The sequence below is a fragment of the Miscanthus floridulus genome, chromosome 10 (genome assembly GCF_019320115.1).
Source record: "Miscanthus floridulus cultivar M001 chromosome 10, ASM1932011v1, whole genome shotgun sequence".
In the NCBI taxonomy this organism is placed as follows: Eukaryota; Viridiplantae; Streptophyta; class Magnoliopsida; order Poales; family Poaceae; genus Miscanthus; species Miscanthus floridulus.
In genome coordinates, this window is record NC_089589.1 from 71,423,070 (window position 1) to 71,446,444 (window position 23,375).

The window sequence follows — 23,375 nt, forward strand, 5'->3', positions numbered from 1 at the left end:
GCTTTGGTTCAGTCGTTTGTTTTCATGGTGCTTGTCTTTTTCATTGCTAAGCTTGTTGTAGGTGTTTCATATTGCCTGTGATGGTTTAAAAATGCCATGAACACATGTAAAGACAATGACCTTGTGAGGAACTGTGACTTTTGTTGTTCATGATTAGCTAGGAGTACTATTGTCAGGTTTACTTATGTCATTAGAAGCTCCAAGGTCATTGTCAATGCCAAGCTTGCTGAACTGAGGCAAAGTTATCTCTGTTTCCTTCTATTGTTCTTCATTCTGCAATAGCTGGTGATAACCACACCAAAACGGTACACGGGTGCTCGCACCCCAGGCCATGCGTCCAACCAAACACAAACGCTACCACAACTTCATACAGCAAAACAATCAACAGGGGCAACCAAACAGAATCAATGTCATCCAGGATAGCTAAGCTAAACCAAACCAAACAAATGTGGGTGAATGCTTTTATGTCGACTGGGAAGAGCCTGGACAGGGCCAGCATCCCGGACCACCTACCTCGGCGCAACCAATCACGCCCATAATACCTGCCCATTTTGTCACGATGACTTGCTAGCTATTGCATTTAGTTCTAGGCTGAGACCTACGTATACTGGTTGCTACTCCTACAATACTAGGCTGAGACCTACGTATACTGGTGCTAGAAGTAGTTCTTAATCACCGCTTATGCTCCATAAATTCACATGCCGTGGTGCTTACCATAGAAATTGGGATAATATTTAGCACTGAATTAATTTAGCCCCCCTTGACGTTGAGTCACGCTCCGCCACTGTTTTCAAGTGTTTTCCGACGTACGTTGCAGGTGTTTCAGCTGCTTTAGATATATGTTACAAGTGTTTCATTTTGATGTTGCAAAAATAGATCTGGCGTTGAATAAGTTTCAGCTGTTCTAGACGGGTGAGCAGACAGGGCAGCAGGCGAGCAGACGTGGCTCGGCGGCCGGGCGAGCAGACCGGCCAGGCAGACCAGTAGAGCCAAGCAGTCAGCTGGGCGAGCAGACACGAGCAGCGGCGAGTGAGCAGACCGGCCAGGCGGGCGAGCAGGCAAGGCAGCGGCCGAGCAGACGTGAGCAGCAGCCAGGCGGGTGATGCTAGCAGGCGGCAGGGTGAGCAGGCGGACGCGGACGTCCATCCAGGCGCACTTTCAAATGATGAACTTGCCAATGCAACTTCCGTTATTTTATGTACGATTTATTTGTGTAGTTTCTATTATTTCTAAAACATAAATGTATAATAACGTGCTACAAGTCAACTAAATTTTACAGGAAGTAATTTCTGCAAGTTTTTCATGGCACGGAGTGTGGAAGAGACCGGTCAAAATACATCTGAGAGATGTGTTCAGAGGGAAGGTGCATCTGGTTGCTTCTCCGGCAATGCAGCCAAGAAGGCAGGATGTTCCAGGTACGCTTCATGGAGCCTCGCCAGGACCGGGTAAACTGACTGCAAGGTGAAAAAATGGTTCCTTAGAGTCAACAGCTGAATATGATGATTTTTTAAGTTCATCAGTTCCTCCCTTCTTCAGTAACCTATCTATACTATATCTATCTATTTTTACTATAAAGGAGCGAAGGAATTAGAAATATCCTCTCACCTAAATATTTTGTACCCGCCTTAATTCTTATCTCTTAGATAGACTTTAAACTCCGATCCAACGTGTCTAAATCTTTCACCCTGATTTGACGAACGGTCCAGTCCGAAACTGGTAAGAAACTATTTACATTGACAGCATGTTTGTCCCTTGCGGCGCACTCCCGTCATATTTCTTTTTTCACGGAGCGATTCCTTACCTGGCCACGTGTACCATGGCGGTTTCCACGCTTCCTTCCCCATCTCCAAACGACACCGCAGTAGTATCCACAGCCTACAACCGCCAGAGATTTTCGCGCGTTCCCTCTCCACACCCTACCCGCCGCTCTTTCCTTGTTTGTGCCGCCCCCTATCAATCCGCACCGGCCATCCGTTCCCGCTCCTCCGGCAATCCCGATCCGGGATCCCTCCTCCTCTCGTTTGGTCGTGTCCTCGCCGATGTCTACTGGGCTCTTCTACGACGATGCATCCGGCGAAGCCATGGCCGCAGCCGCGGAATCGTAGGATGACTCTTTCCTTAAGGCATACCGCGAAGGTAGCACGGCATCCTCGTGCTTCTACCTTTTCTCTTTGATGGGCCCACGCTCTCTGGCACCCCCATGCTTCCACCAGGTGCCTACTCTGCTCTTCAACCCATTGATTCGATTGCTCCAGTGACAGTTCTTCATTGGGGACGCAATGACCTAAGCTGAGTAGCCACAATTAGTCCAGGAACAAATGTGGGCATCTTCTGATAGTTATATAGGATCGGCTAGGTGTAGATTAGCCGGGTCTAACTGACATTTGGGATAAATAGTGAACCCTAGAACATATACCAGTAATGGGAAAACAGAGAGAGAGAGGGGTGCGGAGATACAAACCATCGGCCCCCTTTCGACAAAGACGAGCTGGCCATCGTTCGTGCACAGTGGAGGTGCGGTGGTGACTCGGTGAAGGCGCAGTCGTAGGGCGGCGGTGCAGAGGAGGGTTGAAGCCGGTGGCGGTGCTTTCCGTCGCTGGCAGTGCCCCCTCTCTAGATCGATTAGGGTTTAGGATGTAGGTGGGGTGTCTGGCGGCTCAAGTGAACCTCATGCCTTGTGCCCCAGCCCCCACCTCTCTTTTTATGGCACTGTGCGACAGGGGCCCACCAACCATAGTTAGGGTTGGATGCCCTCGATTTGGGCGCGGATCAAGGCCCAATTGGCCGTTGGGCCAACTGGTGGGATCAATCTAACATTCTCCGCCCTTGATCTCACCTTATGACTTAAACTTAACTTACTTACTTTATTTTATTCCCATTCCATCACAGATCAGTGCATAGAGCATGCCTCATCGTCACGATCAGTTGCCATTAAATTTAACAGCTATAATGCACCTCTCTGTTTTGAAACAAATTCTTAACTAGGACCTTATTGTCTAGGAATCATAGGCTTTCTCTTAAACCCATGCCAGCTAAGTGTTCTCTGAACATGCTGGGTGGTAAGCCTTTTGTAAGCGGATCCGCAAGCATCTTTTCTGTTCTTATATGCTCAAGACTAATTATATGATCCCAGACTTTATCTTTCACAACATGATACTTTATGTCAATGTGCTTGGCAGCACCACTTGACTTATTGTTGTGAGCATAACATACTCCTGGATTATTATCGCAGTATAACTTGAGTGGCTTATGTATGTCGTCAACCACTTTCAACCCGGACATTAATTTCTTTAGCCAATTCCCCTGTCCTGTGGCATACATTGTGGACGATGTAGTGACGGTTTGCTTTGAGCTTTTCCACGATATAGCTCCTCCTACGAGAGTGAATATGTATCCTAACGTGGACTTTCTGTCATCTCCCGCATAATCAGAATCTGTATACCCCTCTATGTACAGGGAATCAGATCTTTTGTACGTTAGCATGAGACCCTTCGTACCTTGCAGGTAATACAAAACCTTCTTTACTAATTTCCAGTGTTCTATTCCTAGATTACTTTGATATCTGCCAAGTAACCCGGTAACAAATGCTAAGTTAGGGCGAGTACATACTTGAGCATACCGTAAACTTTCGACAGCTAAACTATATGGAACCGCTTTCATTTGATCGATCTCATATTGGTTTTTGGGACATTAAAATTCCCCATATCTATCGCCCTTGACTATGGGAGCAGGTGAAGACTTATAATTTTGCATATTGTATTTCTTTAGAACTTTTTCTAAGTATGCCTTTTGTGATAATCCTAAAACCCCATTTTCTCTATCTCGGTGAATCTCTATTCCTAGGAGGAACGAAGCTTCACCAAAATCCTTCATATCAAACTTCAAGGACAAGAACTTCTTTGTTTCTAGTAGTAGATTAACATCACTGCTAGCGAGCAAGATGTCATCCACATACAATACTTGGAAAATGTATTTCCCATTTTTTAAACTTTGCATAAACGCAATTGTCTTTACATTTTCTTAAAACCCAAACTTTCTTATTGTACTGTCAAACTTCAAATACCACAATCTTGAAGCTTGTTTTAATCCATAAATGGATTTCTTTAGGCGGCATCCCATACGTTCTTTTCCTTCTACAACAAAACCTTTTGGTTGTGCCATGTAAACATTTTCCTCCAGATCCTGTTTAGGAACGCCGTCTTTACATCCATCTGATATAATTCCAAGTCGTAATGTGCTACAGGCACCATTATGATTCTAAAAGAATCCTTACATGAGACTGGAGAAAATATCTCATTGTAATCTGTAACACCCTAAAATTTGAATTTTTGGAAATAGAGCTGAAATGATTTAATTTGGAATTTATGTGCTCATAAAAACATAGGAAAATAAAAATTTTCATTAATTTAAAAGTTATCATAAGGTAGCAACATGTTTGTGCATACATGCCGGTGCAATTGATTTATTGATTGTGTGGTTTGAATCAAGTTTCAAAATGGGTTCAATTACTTTTGGAAATAAATTTCAAAATGGCTCTGAAATAAGAGAAAAGAAAATCAGAAAATAAGAGTATTTAAATAGTTGTGAAATTTTATTTTTGAAAACTTACCAAAATTTCTCATTATTCTTTGAATTGAAAAGTATATTGGAAATAATATTTGAACTTGATTTGATTCCTAATTGAAATTGGTTTTGAAATAGGAAATAGAAAGGATTTGAAAATGGAAAATCTTTTCCCCTCCTCTTCTGGTCGGACGGCCCAGCTTCCCTCCCCCTGACCCCCGCGGCCCAGCTAGCTCCGCAGGCCTAGCGCCGCATTGCCGCTCTCCTCCTTTCCCTCGGCCCAGCACGTCGGCCCAACTCCGCGTCGACACCACACACGCTGCGCCTAGGCCCGCTTCCACGTCTCGCCGATAGGTGGGCCATCCCTGTCAGTTCCATCCCTCACCTCCGATCGTACCTGACGTGGACTCCACCACCGTCATCTGACTCCATGTTGCCCCCGCCTCGTTCCTTGCTGTGTGCGCCATGCTGCTTCCGCCCCTATAAAGCCCGAGGGCCCTGCCACGTCCTAGTATTGTCTCTAGGCCGCTCTTAGCCCTAGCTCCGCGCCTTCTGCCGAATGGGATCTCGCCGAGCTCGACATCGTCCGCCCGACAAGCTGTGTGTCGTCTCCGTGCCTCCTCTGCCGTCGAGATTACCATAGGTGAGGTTGTCGTCTTCCCCCTATCTTCTGGTGCCCTTGCTTTGTGATATCGTAAGCCGTAGGCTCTTCTTCAAGATCGCGGGCGAGCTCACGCAATCTCGGCCATGGCGCCGTCGCCTTCTCCTTCTGTTCCATTCGGTCAACCGTGCGAAGCCACCATAGCCGTCCGATTCACGATCAACGATCCAGATTAGAAGATACCTCTTCGCTGGCAAATTTGCAGATGAGCCCCCATAAGATTTTAAGTATAAACCCGTCGTCCCTGGTTTCTTTCAAAGGGGCCCCTGTCTTTCTTCAAAATAGGATCCACAGTCCTCGGTCAAATTTAAAAACCAGATTTTATATATTTTAATTCGAAAATTAAGGTTCATCTATTTACAGAATTGCCACTACCTTCTATAGGCCATATTTTCTCCATTTTAACTCTGATTTGATCCGTTCAACTTGCGTTAGGTTCATAATTTCATAATCTACATGTTCATACTACTGTTGGATATGTTTTCAACTTTTACAATTCAAGGTCATATTTAATCTATTATTTTATTAAAGGAAATCTTGTTAAATTCATATCTTGTACGTTTTAGCTCTGATTTGACCTGTTCAAGTTGCGCTAGATTCATTACAACGAGATCTATGCGTTAGTAACAATGTTTATCGTGTCACTATTTTTGGAAATTTCATGGTTTAAACTCTAATTTAAATAATAATTATGCAACTGGATTTTATAAATAAAATATGATTTGTTTTACTTTAGTTTTATAATTCAAATCTAAATTTGACTTAATTCAATCTATATAAGCTTTTATAGTTTTATATTTTCTCTTATGAGTAGATTTTTCGGTAGTTATATCTTTTCAACCGTAGCTCTGATTAGCGTGCCTCTCGCGACTGTGTGTTCGTAGTGATGTGTAGAATCATGTTTCAAACTCTTTTACTTATTTTTCTATGATTGATGTATTGTTCTAATGTAGATGTAATTGTATGCTATGCATGTATGCGTATGGATGTTTGTGTGGTGTTCTACGATTACGTCCAGTTGGTGAGATATATGTGGTGATCAAAAAGAAGAAGAAGAACGTTGAAGATTAAAGCTTACCGAAGGATCAATGTTGTAAGGCAAGTATAGCATGGGATCTTTCTTGTTGTCCTATACACCTTAATATCATTTAATTCATACTGCATGTGTCTACCTTGACTACCACTAAGGATTTTCTAGTACTTTGTATCTTGTGCCTTGATACCTTTGGGTTATTGCATTGGGTAGCTCTGCTATTGCTCAACTACAACCATGATCTTGTAACTTGATTAATGTAATAAGCAATAAACACTAAAAGATGCTTTTTAGCAACATGGAACAAGAGGGCTAGAGCATTGGGCTATTTTTATGGTGCTCTAGATTCCTCTCCCTAAGGACTTATCTGTAAGCGAACATCTGAGACTTATAGCACAACTGTGAGGGCTACATGGCTCTGGCTTTAGCTCTGTATGAGGACTTTTTCTAGCTTGTTAGAGGTTACCTTTATTGGCGTAAGAATGGCTTGCCGAATTGGGTATAGTGCGACCTCTGTCCCCTTATGTATAGGTTGCGCATTATTGTGCTATCGGGAAGGGGGGCTCTACATCTGTTTGCCGAGTGAATCTAATGGCCCTAACTTGTTAGACGAACCTTTGAAAGGCTTTATAGTGAACCCTGTCAACCTTCCTAGGTAGTGGGTCAAGAGGCTGATCACCTCGGGCAAAAGGGTAAATCATGACTTACAGTGAAAGTGTACCATCTTTGCAGGGTGTAAAACTGGTATATCAGCCATGCTCACGGTCACGAGGGGCCTTGGACCCTTATAAAATAGATGATGAACACTGATGATACTGATGATAAAGATGCTCACTAATAACTACTATTTATGCTATTCATTATTCATGTTTACACTGATCATGTGTTTTACTTTGGGATTGAAACAACTTGATGCTACTCTTATGCTAAAATTATGACAACTAAAAGCTGAATGTTGTTAAACCTGTGTCAAGCCTTTTGAGCCTCATGAACCCCATGTTATATTATTGAGTACGACATGTACTTACGCTTGCTTTACTTTTCAAATATTTAGATAAAAATCTCGGATGAGTACCAGATTGCTGAAGTTTGAAGGAATTAGGCTTGTGATCAACCAGTCAGTTGTCCCTATAGGATTGGAGTCTTCACCCGAAGATCGGAGTTGTCTTTCCACTGTCTACTAACTAAGGTTGTATTCTTTATACTAATATGTTATATATTAAGCATTGTCTTTCGGTATTACCCTTATTTGTAGCTATATGTGAGATTTGACTTCCTGGGCTCAGATATGGTGTGTATCTGGTTTTATTCTTAAAACCGGGTACTGCATAATCTATGCCTTCTCTTTGCGTGAAACCTTTCACCACAAGTCATGCTTTAAACCTTTCTATATTCCCTTTGGAGTCATGTTTAGTTTTGTAGACCCATTTACAGCCTACCATCTTGGCTCCTTTAGGAATTGTTTCTAAGTCCCAAACACCATTGGTTTTTATTGATTTCATTTCATCTTCCATGGCTTCAAGCAACTTTGATGAGTGAGCGCTTCTCATGGCTTCTTCAAATGAGGTGGGATCACCCTCCATTTGAAATTCCTCATATTCATAAACTTCATATTCATTAGGATGGCTGATCTCCTGACTCTTTGAGACCTTCTAGGGGCCACGTTAGATGACGCTTGTTCTATATGAGGCTGTTGTTGCTCTTCCTCGTGTGTGACAATGGGTTCTAAGGGATCCTAAAAGACAGGTTCCTCATGTTCATTCATTGTTGCCACATGAGAACTAACAACAGGTGATGTTACTACAGTGTCTTGCATTGTTGGTACAGCGACAACAGGTAGCGTGAAGAATGGTTCCTGAACCATCGAAGTGGGCACGTATACCCGCTTCTCTTTAAAATTAATTTCTCGCGCTACCATGCTCCCCCTTACCATATCATCCTCCTAGAACACATCATGTCTTGTTTCTAGAAACTTCGTTTGTCTGTTAGGACAATAGAAACGATAACCTTTTGACTTTTCTAGATAGACAATGAAATAGCAACTGACTGTCTTAGAGTATAGCTTCCATATGTTTGGGTTAAAGACTTTAGCCTTAGCTGGACAACCCCACACATGAAAATAGTTCAGTGAGGGTTCCTTTCCTATCCACAACTCATACGGTGTTTTGGGCACCAACTTACTTGACACTCGATTAAGAATATGAATGATGGTTTTTAACGCCTCTATCCATAAACTTATTGGTAAAGAAGAGTAACTTATCATGCTTCTCACCATATCCATTAAGGTACGGTTGCATCTTTTAGCTACTCTATTCTGTTGAGGCTCACCTGGTATAGAATACTGGGCTACTATATCATTTTCCTATAAGAACCTTGCTAAAGGTCCAGAAACTTGGCCATATGGGGTGTGTCGACTGCAGTACTCTCCCCCATGGTCGGATCTTACTACCTTAATCTTTAAGTTGTGCTGATTTTCTACTTTAGCCCTAAATATCTTAAATTTATCAAATGCTTTTGATCTTTCCTTAATTGAATAAATAAAGCTAAAACAATAATAATCATCTGTGAATGTTATAAATGAATCATAACCATCCATACTCTTCACAGGAAAAGGACCACATATGTCTGTGTGAACTATTTCTAAAATTCATGCACTTCGTTTGTTATCTTTTTTTATTTTCTTAACGTACTTTCCTTTTATGCAATCAATGCATTGTTCTAAATCTAAAAATTCTAAAGGCGGAAGAATTGATTTCTTAATCAATCGCTCTATTCTTCCCCTTGAAATATGGTGAAAGCTCTAGTTTGGTTTTGGTTAATTGATGAAACCCTAAGTGCTAACCTAGTTTATCAAAGTGATTATGAGATAGGTAGCACTACTCTAAGTGATGAAGCAATGACGAAGGTCATGACGATGGTGATGGCATGGTGATGATCAAATGCTTGAACTTGAAAAGAAGAGAAAAACAAAAGGCTCAAGGCAAAGGTATAAATAGTAGGAGCCATTTTGTTTCGGTGATCAAGACACTTAGCGAGTGTGATCACATTTAGGTTAAATAGCCATACTATTAAGAGGGGGTGAAACTCGTATTGAAATACGGTTATGAAAGTGCCACTAGATGCTTTAACTCATTGCATATGCATTTAGGATCTAGTGAGGGTGCTAACACCCTTGAAAATGTTTGTGAAAATATGCTAACACATATACACAAGGTGATACACTTGGTGGTTGGCATATTCGAGCAAGGGTTAGAAACTTCACCGGCGGAGTGTCCGCCTGTAGAGTGCGGACAGTCCGACGATGCCATCGGCGCCCTATACAGAAAAGATAGGGGTTCACAGAGTGACCGGACGCTGGTAGCGCAGTGACCGGACGCTGGGTCCTGAGTCCGGTCAGTAGCAGCTGTGAGCACGCGTCTCGGTCTTGTGACCGGACGCTGGCACGAAGAGTGACCGGACACTCACAGGGTGCGTCCGGTCAGTGCTGATGTGAGGCACATAGAGGAAACGTTGAGTGACCAGACACCGGGTGAGTCTGGTCGAGCATCATGAAATTTCATGTTTGGAACCTTACAGGAAATGACCGGATGCTGGGGTCCTACGTCCGGTCACTTTCTAACTGATGCATCTGGTCATCACTTGACTGCTGAGATCGAGTGATCAGCGTTTGAAGCTAATGACACGTGGAAAGCATCGGGCAACCGGACGCTGGGGTCCTGTGTCCAGTCGAACTGACCGGAGCGTCTGGTCACCCCGTGTTGTGCCCAGTGAAGGGGTATAACAGCTCTATTTCGTGGGGGCTTCTATTTAAGCCCCATGGCTGGGTCAAGCTCACTCTCTTGGCCATTTGCATTGACATAGCAACCTTGTGAGCTTAGCCAAAGCCCTCCCACTCATCACCATCATTGTTTCATCATCATTGTGAGATTGGGAGAGAATCCAACCGCATTGCTTGAGTGATTGCATCTAGTGGCACTTGGCATTCGTGTTTCGCTGTGGGATTCACTTGTTACACTTGGTGGTTGCCGCCACCTAGATGGCTTGGAGCAGCGAGGATCACTGAGCGGAGGTTGGTGATTATCTCCGACTCCGATCGTGGTGATTGTGAGGGATCTTGTGCCTTTCCCGACGGAGAGCCGAAAGGTAACTCTAGTGGATTGCTCATGTCATTGAGTTACCTCACTTGTGAGTAGGTTCTTGCGGTGTCCAATTGTGTGGACGAGGTTCGTGCAACACTTCTTAGCCACCGAACCACCAAGTGTTGGTCGACACAACAGGGACTAGTGTGCCGGCAAGCACGTGAACCTCGGGAGAAAAATTGGTTGTCTCTTGCCCTGTGGTATTCTTACGGTGATTGATTTAGTATTCATCTTGTAATTGATTCACTCCTCTATACGGCGGTATAATCACCCTACTCACTCATTTATATGCTTGCAAACTAGTTGTGGCAAGCTCTTTAGTGTAATTAGAATTGAGAGCTTGCTTTGTTATTTTAAGTTCATCTAGTGGAGCTCTTTAGAGTAGCAAGATTGAGAGCTCTTAGTGAGTACTAACTTTGCAAGTTGTGTGCCTAGTAATCATTGCAACTAGAATTGTTGGATAGGTGGCTTGCAACCCTTGTAGAGCTAGAGCAAGTTTGCATTTCGCTATTTGTCATACTAATCAAATTGCTCTAGTTGATTTATAGATATTTAAATAGGCTATTCACCCCCCCCTTCTAGCCATATTAGGACCTTTCATATGGCCTAAATGATAGTGCCATAATTTCGAAGATGTATCATGAACTCTCTTCCGTTTATTACTTGCATTCATAGACGAGGAAGAATTCTCATTCTCAGTGCTCACAGTATTCACATTCTTAGAAAGTGATAATAAATAAAGCTTGTTTTATCAGAAGGCAAGACCAACACACTTATTATTATACACAATCCGACATTTACCATTACCAAAATGGCAATCATAACCATCATCGTCAAGTCGTGAGACACTTATCAAGTTTCTACGCAAAGAGGGTACATAAATGATATTTGAAAGCTGAAGTATAAAACCATCGTCTAATTCTAGAGAGAGATCTCCAATGGCCTCAACTTCAGGTTCAACTCCATTTGCTACTGTAATTCTTATTTCTCCTCTTTACAGGGTCCTCCTCGTACGAAATCCCTATAATAAATTTGCAATATGAACAGTTGCACATGAATCAATCCACCAAGTAGATTTTGCATAACTTAAAAATAAGGATTCATCTATGAATATAATGAAATCCTCATCTCTCGTCAGAAGGCTCTTCATGAAGTCTGGACAGTCCCTCTGGTGTCCATGCTTCATGCACCATTTACACTGATCCTTCTCAACTTGAGTATTGTTGTTCTTCGGATGGTGATCATTCTGAGGGGCTTTCCCTTGAGGTTTGACATTCTTGTTAAAATTCTTTTTGTTATCCTTCACAGGGTTAGTAGAATCACCTTATGAGCTTTTTAGCCTTTCCTCTTCTTAAACACACATTGCGATGAGCTTCTCTATATTTCACTTATCAGGCTGCATGTTGTAATTAACAACAAAGGTTTCATATTCCTTAGGCAAAGAAGCAAAAACCAAATGAATCAGGAACTCATCCTTGAGCCCCAAATCCATTGGTTTCTACTTAGAAGCCGTGTTGCCCATCTTTAGTATGTGTTCTCTTATCCCGCCACCAGTGTATTTCTCATTGAACAATTTCTTGATCAAAGTACTAGCACAAGCCTTTGAAGAGCCAATAAACTGACTCTCCACTTTCTTGAGCTATTCTGTGGAGGTGTCACAATCTAGGATAGACCCCCTTATCGCATCTGAAATAGTGGACTTAGCCACCATCAAGCACTTGCGGTTTGAAATGCCCCATTTCTTGTGTTCGAGATCATGTTTCATCCGCACTTCTGCATATCTCGCTGCCAAGCAGTGAAATCAGCATCAGACTCATTTTCTTTCCTCACTGGGTCCACTGGCTCAGTAGGACACGGGGAGGTAAGCGTTAGGTCATTTTCAGACAGCGCAAGTGCTAGTTCATACTTCTCTTGCCATACCCTATAGTTGCCCCCTTCAAGATGCGGTATGTGCGAGATAAAAGCCATTGGGTTGAGTCATGAAAAACACCGTCAGAGATAGTGAGAAAAGCTGACATAATAATTGCATGCCTTAATTTAACGTTGGTCAAAATTAAAACATACAATATTCTTATACACTAATTCTACATCACCGTTGGACAAAAATAGAATTAATGCATGAAAAAACTTATGAATAAACATTATAATATTGCTATTATCAACATTGGTTAGAAAAATAACAATATTATAATTTACTGACAAAAAATGACTGCTCTTCAAATTAAATTCTTCCATTAGTTTGAATTTAATTAGAAGATAATAAGCTTTAACATTGCAACAGACACATGAAAAAATAATTTATCTACTTTTCAGAAGCATTTTACTGTACTAATCTACTCTCTGAAAATTTTTCCCGTTGGTTCAAATTTTGACAGAGATTAAAACTAGACAAAAAAATCATCAAAATTTGCTTCTAAAAATAATAAAACAAAAAAACTCAATGTTTACTATTCATTCAGCCCCGCCTGGCGGAACAGTACGCGGCCCAGTCTATGTCGCGTCCGCGTGCGCGGCCCAACGGCGGCCCAACACAGCACGCATGCCCGCTCCCCCATGCCCAGGCCGCAACCTGGGCCTGGGCCAGGAATTCGCTCACCCACATGGACTATTTTCGGTCCAACAATCGCCAGCCGTTCATCTTGATCGGACGGTCGTCCGCGCGTGTCGCTCGAATAAAATGATGTCGCGGCCATCTTCACCCGAACCCTAATTCCATTTTCCCCTTCCTTTTCTCTCTCTTCGCTGCAACGCCAGTTTTCTTTCCCCTTTCTCACCCCAAAACACGGCCGAAGAGAAGAGTGGTGGTGGCGCCGCCGTGGCACCCTTCGCCGGTGCACGCGTGTGCCTGGAGCTGTGTGTGGCACCGTCGAGCGGCACCGCGGTGGTGCTCTTTGCGTCCCCGCACGCGCTGCATTGGTGTTGCCCTAAACCCTAGCTCAAAGTGCGGCGCCGCCGTGGGTCCCCTTGTCGGAGTGCGCGCTCCCCAGTGGGTGAGCGCGTTGACATCGAGCGGTCCTGTGACGGTGCCAAGCTCGCGTGCACGGTGACGAGCGCGGCTCGACTTCTCCCCGCGTGCCGGCGAGGCGACGACGGGTGCGCGCAGCGGTGGCGACGGCGGTGAGAAACCGGGTAGGTCCTCCCCTTTCTCCGTCCATCCATCTAGGGTTAGGGTTAGGGTTTTGAGTTTGGGGTTTCAATCCGATTGACAGATCGAGTCCCCTCCTTCTGAATTTCTTCGTGATTTCTACCCTAAGGACTATATCTACATCTAGACCAGGCAACTGATACCATTGTTAGTTACATAGGATCGGCTAGGTGTAGATCAACCGGGTCTAACTGACATTTGGGATAAATAGTTAACCCTAGAACATATACCAGTAATGGGAAAACAGAGAGAGAGAGGAGTGCGGAGATGCAAACTATCGGCCGCCTTCGATGAAGACGAGCTGGCCATCGCTGGTGCGTGGTGGAGGTGCGGTGGTGACTCAGTGAAGGCGCAGTCGCAGGGCGGTGGTGCAGAGGCGGGGTGAAGCCGGTGGTGGTGCTTCCCGCCGCTGGCAGTGCCCCCTCTCTAGATCGGTTAGGGTTTGGGATGTAGGTGGGGTGTCTGGCGGCTCAGGTGAACCATGTGCCTTGTGCCCCGGCCCCCACCTCCCTTTTTGTGGCGCTGTGCGACGAGGGCCCACCAACCATAGTTAGGGTTGGGCGTCCCCGATCAGAACGCAGATCAAGGCCCAATTGGTCATTGGGCCAACTGGTGGGATTAATCTAACATCTTCCTCTTTGATTTGTTGCATCTTGATAGAAAATTTTGATTCTTATCCAATTTATGTTTCCTGTGCGTCCAGCCATCTTACAAATTTATTCTTCTTATTGTGTTTGAAGGGCAGAATGGCAGATTGGAGCTTGAGATTTATGTTGTGCATCAATCATGGATTCATGTCCAAACGTGACTCAGCAATGGTAGGCAGGAATGATTTCCTTTTTCTGTCCCCGTGACTCAAGCCAACAAGGGTGCAGACTGCTGACTAGCCTTCAACTGACCAAGGAGCAAGTTCAGACTGATCATTGCAATCCATCATAATTTGTTTTTTGCTTGCTACGTTCCATTTTTGTTATCAGAATGTTTTCAGACAAAAATTGATTTCTTCTTGCAGTCTGATGGGCAACTAACAAGTCAATGTTGTGTAGCAACTTCAGTTTGATTATTATACAGCCTGTTGTTCATGTAGTTGGTCTCTAATCAAGCACAGTGGGAGAAGCTCTAAATTGTTTATATAATTCATTAGCACATATACTTGTTGCATAAGGCATATAGCTGGCATAAGCACAAAGAGAAAGGTCATGAATGAGCCAGGGGCAGTTATGCTCTTCCCAGTTATTTAGGACTCTTTCACATTCTTATATGCAAGGTAAAATTGCAGTGTAGAGTTCGGGCTTTGGACCTCTTATATTTGTTTCTCTATACAGGTGGCCTGGTTTCAGGCATTAAAATATTTTGTTTACACGGGTTTATGCTGATGGAGATAGCTCACTGTCGACATATTAAAGGCGGGAAAGGGGATGAGGGTTGTCCAAAGGCATAATGAATTTATGGATTTTGTACCAAGAATTCATAGGGAAGGTGTAGTAAGATCTGGTGTAAACAGAGTATCCGTTAGAAAGAATAATACATGGACTGTTCCTTACATTAAATGAAAATGGAGTTATTGCAGAGTTTGTTTTTCCCTATGCTAGGGGTAGAATTAAATTTGGCCAATATAGAGTATTTTCAGCTCTCCCTTTTCATTTCTGTGACCTTTGTTCCAATTTGTTTAAGTATTTGGTGATAGGCTGGATGATTACTGTGTTGTTAGTAGGTGCCAAATGAGGCAAAGGAAAGTTCAACAGACAGCATGTTCTTATCCTTTTATTTCCAATCACTTTACAGGTAATATTATTGCAATATCAATATGCAGATTTTGAATTTGATGTTTTTTGTTTTCTTCTTGCTAGCATTTTCAGTGCTTAATTTCTATTGATCAAAGCTATTATGATAGGTCAAGCACACAATTACTAATACTAAATTATATCTTCACTGCAGTACCAGTTTGCAACCTTCAAAATTATAGCTATAATAAGATTGGAAGTGGATATCTGATGATTTGTGAGGAAAAATTTCTCATTCAAAGAGGAGGCCTATTGAAGGTAAGTGAAATAAGCATCTACTGAATTTCTATACCTTCCACTATAACTCCGAAGATACATTCCCTCATGTGCTCCATCTTTAAAAAAAGGTTATGTAGTATCCTGCTTTCAACTCAACTTCGATAATAAAAGACATAATACATTGTAAGATCTACAATATAACTATACTCTTCAATCTAATAATGTGGTTGAATAACCAGGACAACTGGCTATAATAGTATAGGTGCAATTCCCTTTGTTTCAATAAGGTAAAAAATAATGACGTTGATTTCTTGCTGCAGCTGGAAAATTAATATTGGACAGAAATAGCATGTGGTAAGTTATTATTTTCATGTCCCCCTTGAGATGAATACCATGGGAAGAGATTATGTAGCAGTCCCATCACACAGAGGGATGGGAATGGGGTTGATTCTACGCTCAAGGTTAAACTGTCGAATCTTACAGCACCAACATGTGTTTTTTTAACCTAAAATACAGCAGGGGAGGCACCTACATGTGTTGCCTTGAATTCCTCCTTGGGAAAGCTCTATATTGATTACATGGTTCTGATGATTTCTTTAGTCATATGTTTGACATAATGATTTGTTTAATGAACTATTTTTCTTGCTATAATTTTGTCGTTCATGTTTGCCATAGGCTGTAGACAACAATTGCGACAACTGTGGTGTTTGTTGTTTAAATTTGCATCTTAGTGGCCTGTAGGTGTGGGTTGGAATAATCATCATTATATATATTCTGTTGGTTCTGCATGCCTAAAGATGCAGCTCAATTAATAGATATTAAAGATTAATACTTTTTTTTTAGAACTTCACAATGATATGATCAAATGAGGTGTCCTGCGAGTGAGAAATGAAATTGCTCATACCTAGGTTGAAACCCAAAACATCTGCTAGCCATCATAGTGAATTCTAGAGTGGTTCTCTTGTAAAACTAAAATATCTGCATGCAACCTCTACTTTTGGACAGAAAGCAAATGAATATGCATTTAATCATTAGTAATAATCAGTAAAAATGATCAACTTATGGTCAATGTTGTTTTCCAAGCACCCATCACACCCCAGGGCACAACTCAATGGTAATGCTATGTGTTCCCTAATGACATTTAGAGAAAACTCCTTTTTTTTGTTAAATGAGTATTCCACGGTGGACATGTGCAGGAATATGTAGTTTGATCCTTGGTTCTTCGATATGATGAATCTATTATTTGATTTGGTGGATGTGTAATTCAATTTGGTGCATCATAGTTTTATTTGATCACTGCAGCATTCAATTTGGTGACCGAAAAGCTTTTTGACAGGAAAAGCTCATCTTTTTTGAAGGAGTGGTATGTCTGAATAAGCTTCAGCTGACTTCGAGTGAATTGATTGAAATATGATTTACCTGTGGGGATAGTTCTTTGAAAACTTCAGAAACAAACCAAGGATCAGAGTGATCCTTATGCAAAACCCGTATCGAAAAGTCAGAACAAAGTAGCCTATGTTTCTTGGTCTTGGGGTGGTGATTTGTCATATGTAACTTTTGTTGGTAAACTTTATTAATATCTTTGAGCTTACTTGAGTGAGATTAATTGGTATTAATCAATAATAAAAGGAAACATATCATGGTGAATTAAGGCTGTATATGTAATTGTATCATCATGCATCGTACAAATATCCTTGAAAATTTATTCTTATTCCTCCTTCAGCAGGAATCTTAACGATTGGCTATTGACTTTTCTTTTTTTATTCACGTGCGTGCCGCACGCGCATGTCCACTAGTAATAGGCAAAGTGTAGTAGAAAGTGTTATGCAAACCTACTCCATTTCCTTATTCAGCATTTCAGGGAACAACAAAATATCGAGCATTCGCATGAGGAATTGTGTATCTTGGTTGAATTAAACAGAACAAACAAGGTCTTGTGCTTGTACTTAACACTGAGGAAGCTGCAAGCACCAAGCCTGCAATACTGTTCTATCCCCTCTTGAGATTATAAATAAAGAATAAGCCGTAATTCGCAATGGTAGTGGTACCTACCATATCAATTCCAAAGCGCTTAATTCCACCATATATCTGTGGTTCCAGAAATACATCTGCCTGTACAGTGTCAGCAAGTAAATATCACCATCTTTAGATAATAGAGTAGAACTACGAGATTATAAGCTAAAAGTTTTAGCCGAAAACTTATAGTACCATCTTTTTGAACGGACATTTTTGTTCCCCAAAGGGTTCATCACATTAGTAATTTCGGCGTATAATGGTGTAACGTTTTGATTTGGTACTTCTGAGTTGCTTATGTGAATAGAGATTTTTGTACAAGAATAACAGAATTTTGTAAAACCATGAATCCATGGTCGCATAGCATTGCAGCTACCTATTTAAATAAAAATGCTCAAACAAATAAGGAAATGAGGTTTGAAGAACAAACCAGCTGGATTTCGTTTCCTGTGCCATATTTGGTGATGCATCCTTTCAACAGCTTCTCAAGAGCTGAACATCCATGGAGAAATAGGAATTGAGATGTTAGGGCAGCAAAATTTAGGATATCACAAATTATAAAACAATGGCAGCGGACAGAGCACTTTTAAATCATGAAATGGGAACAGCATGATAGTCATTTGATTGGTATGGCTGTAGTTGTAGGCTTCTTTTTCATCTAATCTTAGCATAATTGACCAAAATGGTGACAGGGTACAGAACCTGTGAAGCCCCTATTGATGTGATGCTGGGTCCACTTAATTGCTTCATTGGAGTCTAACTTCTCCTCGATGAAATTCTGCAGTTAAGGCGAAGAACAAGTTTGCCACATCTACGTCAAAAAAAAAAAAACAATCGATACAGTTACTGATATAAGTAACTGTTTGGGAGCTCCTGCGAACGAACTCACCCAGACAGGATAGTTTTGTAGTGGCTGGATGCTTGAACCCACGATGCTTGCAATCTGCAACTCAAAGAAAATATGACCATTTCATTGAGACGCACGGATTTGGAGTTGGCAAAGTAAATTAGGACGTGCTTTCGTTTCTGTTCATCATGAAAGTTAAGTGTTCAGGATAAAATTATTTCGGTAGTGTTCCTTTTTTCTGAAACTACAACTACTTGAAATGATTTTGGTGGCACAAAAATAGAGACTAACCTGGATATTCAGTGCTCTCTTTTTGGGGTCCTGTGGTAGCAGAGGATACTGGGGGTACTTGTCCTCTAGGTACTAAGAAACATGAACTTCATGATGGCCATTCATGGTGTAAAGCTACTCAAAATCTCAAATTCTACACCCTGCTGTATCATCAGTATATGTACCCCGTGCATGCCTATGCCTTACCAGCAAGATTGCAAACGAATCTGCGACAATCGTATCGCCATCGACCAATGCCGGAACATACTTGATTGGGTTCAGCCTCTCAAACTCTGTAGCCAAGAAGGGGCAAATTAAGCAGTTTTCAGTCCAATACTTCTGCACCTGGATTTTGTGAAGGAGAACACTAGTAGACATGTCGATGCTGAAACCATTTGTATGTAAGGACCTGGATCTGACTGCTCGTTTGCGAGGAGATTCACCGGCTTATACTCGTACTCCAGTCCTCGAGCCCACAGATTAAGATTATTTCAGAACGTTCATGTTCAGTTAACACCTCTGAAGCAATTGCCCTTGCGGCATGGGTCTGACGGAGCCATGAGGATTACCTTTGAGATTAAGGGCTATGCGGACGCGCTTCGAGCATGGGCTTCGCCAGAACGAGTAGAGCTTCAGCTTCGGGCTCTTCGCAGGTGGCACCGGGGCCGCCGTCATGGCTACCGCTCCGGTGAGCTCCTGAGTGAAATCGAACCAAATCAAAGAAGAGGCGGCCGTGATTAGTTGCTATGCTATAAGCCTACAGGTGATGAAACGGAGACCAAGCCGCATATACCTGTAGTGGCACGTTGGATAAATCATCCGACGCCATGACGCGATCGAGGCGATCGATGGTGTGTGTCGGGGGTCAGCGACTTCCGTTCTTGGTTTGGATGGTTTTGGAGCTTAGCTGCCGTGGAGCGAGTAGAGTAGGACAAAGTGCCCTCCAGTGGGGTGGGAGAATACTAAGCTCTTGTACAACAGGCATCCATAGTGGTGAAAGCCACCTGTTGTGCTGGTGTGACTTGGTGACTGTACGAGCTCATCAACCGCACAAAGTATATACTCTGGGCCTCGCAGGGCTCCGGGGATCGATAGGGGCTGTTGTTTACCGGAGCTGCTTCTCTCTCTTTATTTCCTCTCTTACAAACACCGCCGAAGCCGGAGAAGCTCGTTTTTTGGGCTCCGCGGCTCCGGCTCCCTCTGGCACCTATCGGCCCGTGGGCAGCCGACAGGTGCGGGAGCCGGAGCCGGAGCCGCCGGAGCCCTGCCAAAGAGGCCCTCTCAACTTTAGATCCGGTAGCGTGTCTGTGTATTGCTATGAGACAACTAAATTTTTATACTAAAAACACACAGATCGCACAATAAGATAACAATAGTATAAAATTAAATATCAACATTAAAGTGGCATTTAATTCAAAAAGCAAAGTTCATGAAATTAACACAGTTACGGAGAGCGCGACGTCGCAGGCTCACAGACTCTACTGTATAGACTTTTCCGTGATACAGCTAAGATAATATTTTATATCGGCAGAAAGAATTCTCCGATATCCATTTCTTTCATGCGCCAATAAATCCATGAATAAGTTCCGCTGCATCTCCATATAATCTTGTACATACATGTTCGAGTACAAATATAAATATTAGTGTCTGTTCGAGTACACACATGGATAATACTGCGTGCCTTAAAAAATCTCTCATAAAATCTTAAAACAAAATATGTTATACTCACCGTATAAATATGTGTGGCTTTAGGACTATTCCACACAAACACATATTGTAGAATAAGGTATCCACTTGAGTGTCTGTTCCAAGATGTTGAATTTGGCGCTGTAATTCTTAATTTCGACATATTTTTCAGGTCGAGGCAACCAATGGTGACACTTTTTTTTTAGTGGTGCATAATTTTATGATGCACCTCTTAACTATTTAAGTAATGACAAGTTAGCACTGCAAAGGCTCAGAAAAGCTACTGAGAAGACTAAGGTTGAGTTTTTCTCCACTATGCATACTAAAACCTACGTTCCTGTTTATCATTGCCGATGTTTTTGATGCAAAGCAATTCATCATTACCATGATCATATATAAGTTTGAGTCTCTTGTGAGCAATCTCATAGAGGGACTCTTATCCTTTATGTGATCTGCCTCAAGGATATTGGCATCTCTACCTTACATCGTTCTCTTTAGCAATCAATTGATATAATTTCTAGGGTTGAAGGAGTTGCCTGATCTTTGAAGGAAGCCTTGTACTGCCCTAATAATACGATTTATTTTCCATAAATACATGCAGGTACTATGATAACACTAACTAAACCAAATGAAAGATTAGAGAGAATTTGCATAGCCTCGAGAAGGATTTATTTATTAAGTTCTTTGGACTCTACGTATAGTTTTGAAATATCTATTTGCATATCTTACCTCGTATCCTAATTCAAAATTTTGTAGTTTAGGCCCCGTTCGCTGGTCTGAAACTTGGCTGAAACTGGCTGAAAAACACTGTTCTGACTGAATTGTTATGAAAGAAAAACACTATTTCGGCTAAAAAACAAGCCGAATATGGGGTAAGTCGAACATGGCCTTAATTAGATTATTTAGGTGATTGTATATATATATTATTCAATACAAGAATAATCTATGCATGTTATTCTTGAAAGATTTCCACACAGACATATATAATATTCAGGGAGTTGTTGATCAGCACAGCAGCAGGCAGTTCCACTTGCATCGAAGGACGGCATAAAACAGGTCCCCTCCATTGCCATAAATCTGCCTATATGGCAAAAATAAAACCAATAAATAAATATCTGTGTCCGAATAATGCCACGAAGAAATAATCAAGTGACCCATAGCAGCGGAAAAAGTCAAAAATGATTCTGCCCTACTCCTATGCTACAACTATCAGTTTTCAATTTCATGACACTGACATATGAACCTACAATTTAGATTCAGAAATATATAAGTTGGGTACCCGTGATCCATAATTAAGTGCCCAACCTTATTTTGTATCTCAACCCCAAAACATAGCGTCGGATGCATAATGTTTCATTAGTTAGTGATTCTCTGATTCGCATGGTCGAACATTCAAATACACTATTCTGCAATTCCACCAGCACTGATGTAAAAAAGAACACACATAACTGACCAACCGATTGCACTGAACGCCTAGGTGAAGACTGGCAAGGAAAATAGGCGAACTGAGAGCAAGAACGCATCACCTTGTCGCAATAATGTCCTCCTCAAGAGACCGCTCGTGAACCTTGCTGGTGGCCAGCCGACCGGCGCCGGCTCGTCTCACTGAAGAAGAGAAGGATGCAGGCACACACATCCAAGGTGGGGGCGGGGGATTGGGAGGGGCTGTCACTCCGCCACAACAACAGCCGCTGGTCGCGCGAGAGGCTCAGGCATCAAACCAATCCACTCCTATGAATGAATGGCACAGGGAAATACGAATCAAAACGGGAAACCAGATGTTGTTAGAGAAGGAGCAAATTTAATACAACAGTCTCTACTATAAAGAAAAATACGAAAGTAGAGGTTGTAGACATCAGAACAACCCTATCCATAGGTAGATAAGTAGAAAAATCAAGATCTATTCTAAAAATTTCGTGATGTCCATTGTTGATGATCGTTTGATCCTAGGGGTGTACATCCATATTATCTGTCCATCATTTACATTATTATTAGGCCAATTATGTGTGTGATATGGGGGAATAGAACCTTTCTTTTCTAATAAAAACAAATACTTGTACCTATAAAGAGAATAGTAGATTGCCCGTGCTAATGCTACGGTGATATTTAAGACAACACAAATTAAACAACCAAAATGATATATATGTTTTGATGATTTTTGAAAAATCATCGATCACATATTATAATATTATAATAAAAAAACATGATTCTGATGACAACCTGACATACCAAATAAAGATTACTTGCATGACAACAATGATATCAAAATATAGTGGATAAATACACAGGTCTTTGCATGACAACAAAGATAGAGAATTAACATCAACCAAAAATAAACTGAAATTGTCACTAAAACTGTAGCAAAAGAGTAATACAGGCAAACATAGCTCGAAATATGCAAGCAAGCATAAGTCCAAATATATAGTCTTCAATTTGAGAACGATGAAGTACATCTCAAGGGTTGTGTTGCTGCTCAGAGAGCCCCGGTGGCATCCCTGCAAGTATCATCAAGAATTAAAGCCTGCAATGAAAGAGAAATACCATGTATCTATCTTATATCTCCCCATTTCGATCTTCGTGATATTTCTCACCTTTGTGAATTCTTCATGTTCCCATAAGATGGCTGCATGCCGCTCCTCCTCATGTCCTTGCTACCAAAACAGTTGAGGTCAAATGAGCAAGAAATATTTTTTGAACTGAATGCACAGAGAGGTCATGCTTTAACTAACATTCAAATAATAAATCTTCACATAACACTTAAGTGAAAATAGTAAATGTGTGATGAGACAGGAAAATTAAGATCGTCACAAGCCACATACCTTTCCCCAGAAGCCAGACACCTTAGAGCATCTCCAACCGAACCCTCAGCTCAAATTTTGACCGTCTATCCTTCAAAGTAGGGCTCCCTCATCCAGATTCCACCCCCTACTTTGTTGTGAACTCCATCCGATCCCTCATATTTGCCTCCCTACTTTCTCCCACCTCTATTTAATGCATACAGTATCTTGTAACTAA

At 41.9% G+C, this 23,375-nt stretch overlaps 1 protein-coding gene across 4 annotated transcripts; it reads right to left on the reverse strand.

Moving 5' to 3' along the window:
- Window positions 1-1,215: 1,215 nt before the first annotated feature.
- LOC136484854 (glutathione S-transferase zeta class-like) lies at window positions 1,216-19,604 on the reverse strand. 4 transcript variants are annotated; one of them, XM_066481816.1, is made up of 10 exons: window positions 19,468-19,604; window positions 19,244-19,370; window positions 19,084-19,140; window positions 18,882-18,967; window positions 18,696-18,767; window positions 18,447-18,500; window positions 18,260-18,335; window positions 17,988-18,049; window positions 17,597-17,656; window positions 1,216-1,454 (listed from the first exon to the last, which is right to left on the reverse strand). In XM_066481816.1, exons 1-10 carry the CDS (start codon window positions 19,501-19,503, stop codon window positions 1,353-1,355), a joined length of 732 nt encoding a protein of 243 aa, XP_066337913.1. In that variant the 5' UTR covers window positions 19,504-19,604; the 3' UTR covers window positions 1,216-1,352. The 4 variants fall into 4 exon arrangements, with proteins under 4 accessions (XP_066337913.1, XP_066337914.1, XP_066337916.1 ...); XM_066481819.1 differs by lacking the exon at window positions 1,216-1,454 and adding an exon at window positions 11,160-11,417; XM_066481818.1 differs by lacking the exon at window positions 1,216-1,454 and adding an exon at window positions 11,500-12,330.
- Window positions 19,605-23,375: the final 3,771 nt, after the last annotated feature.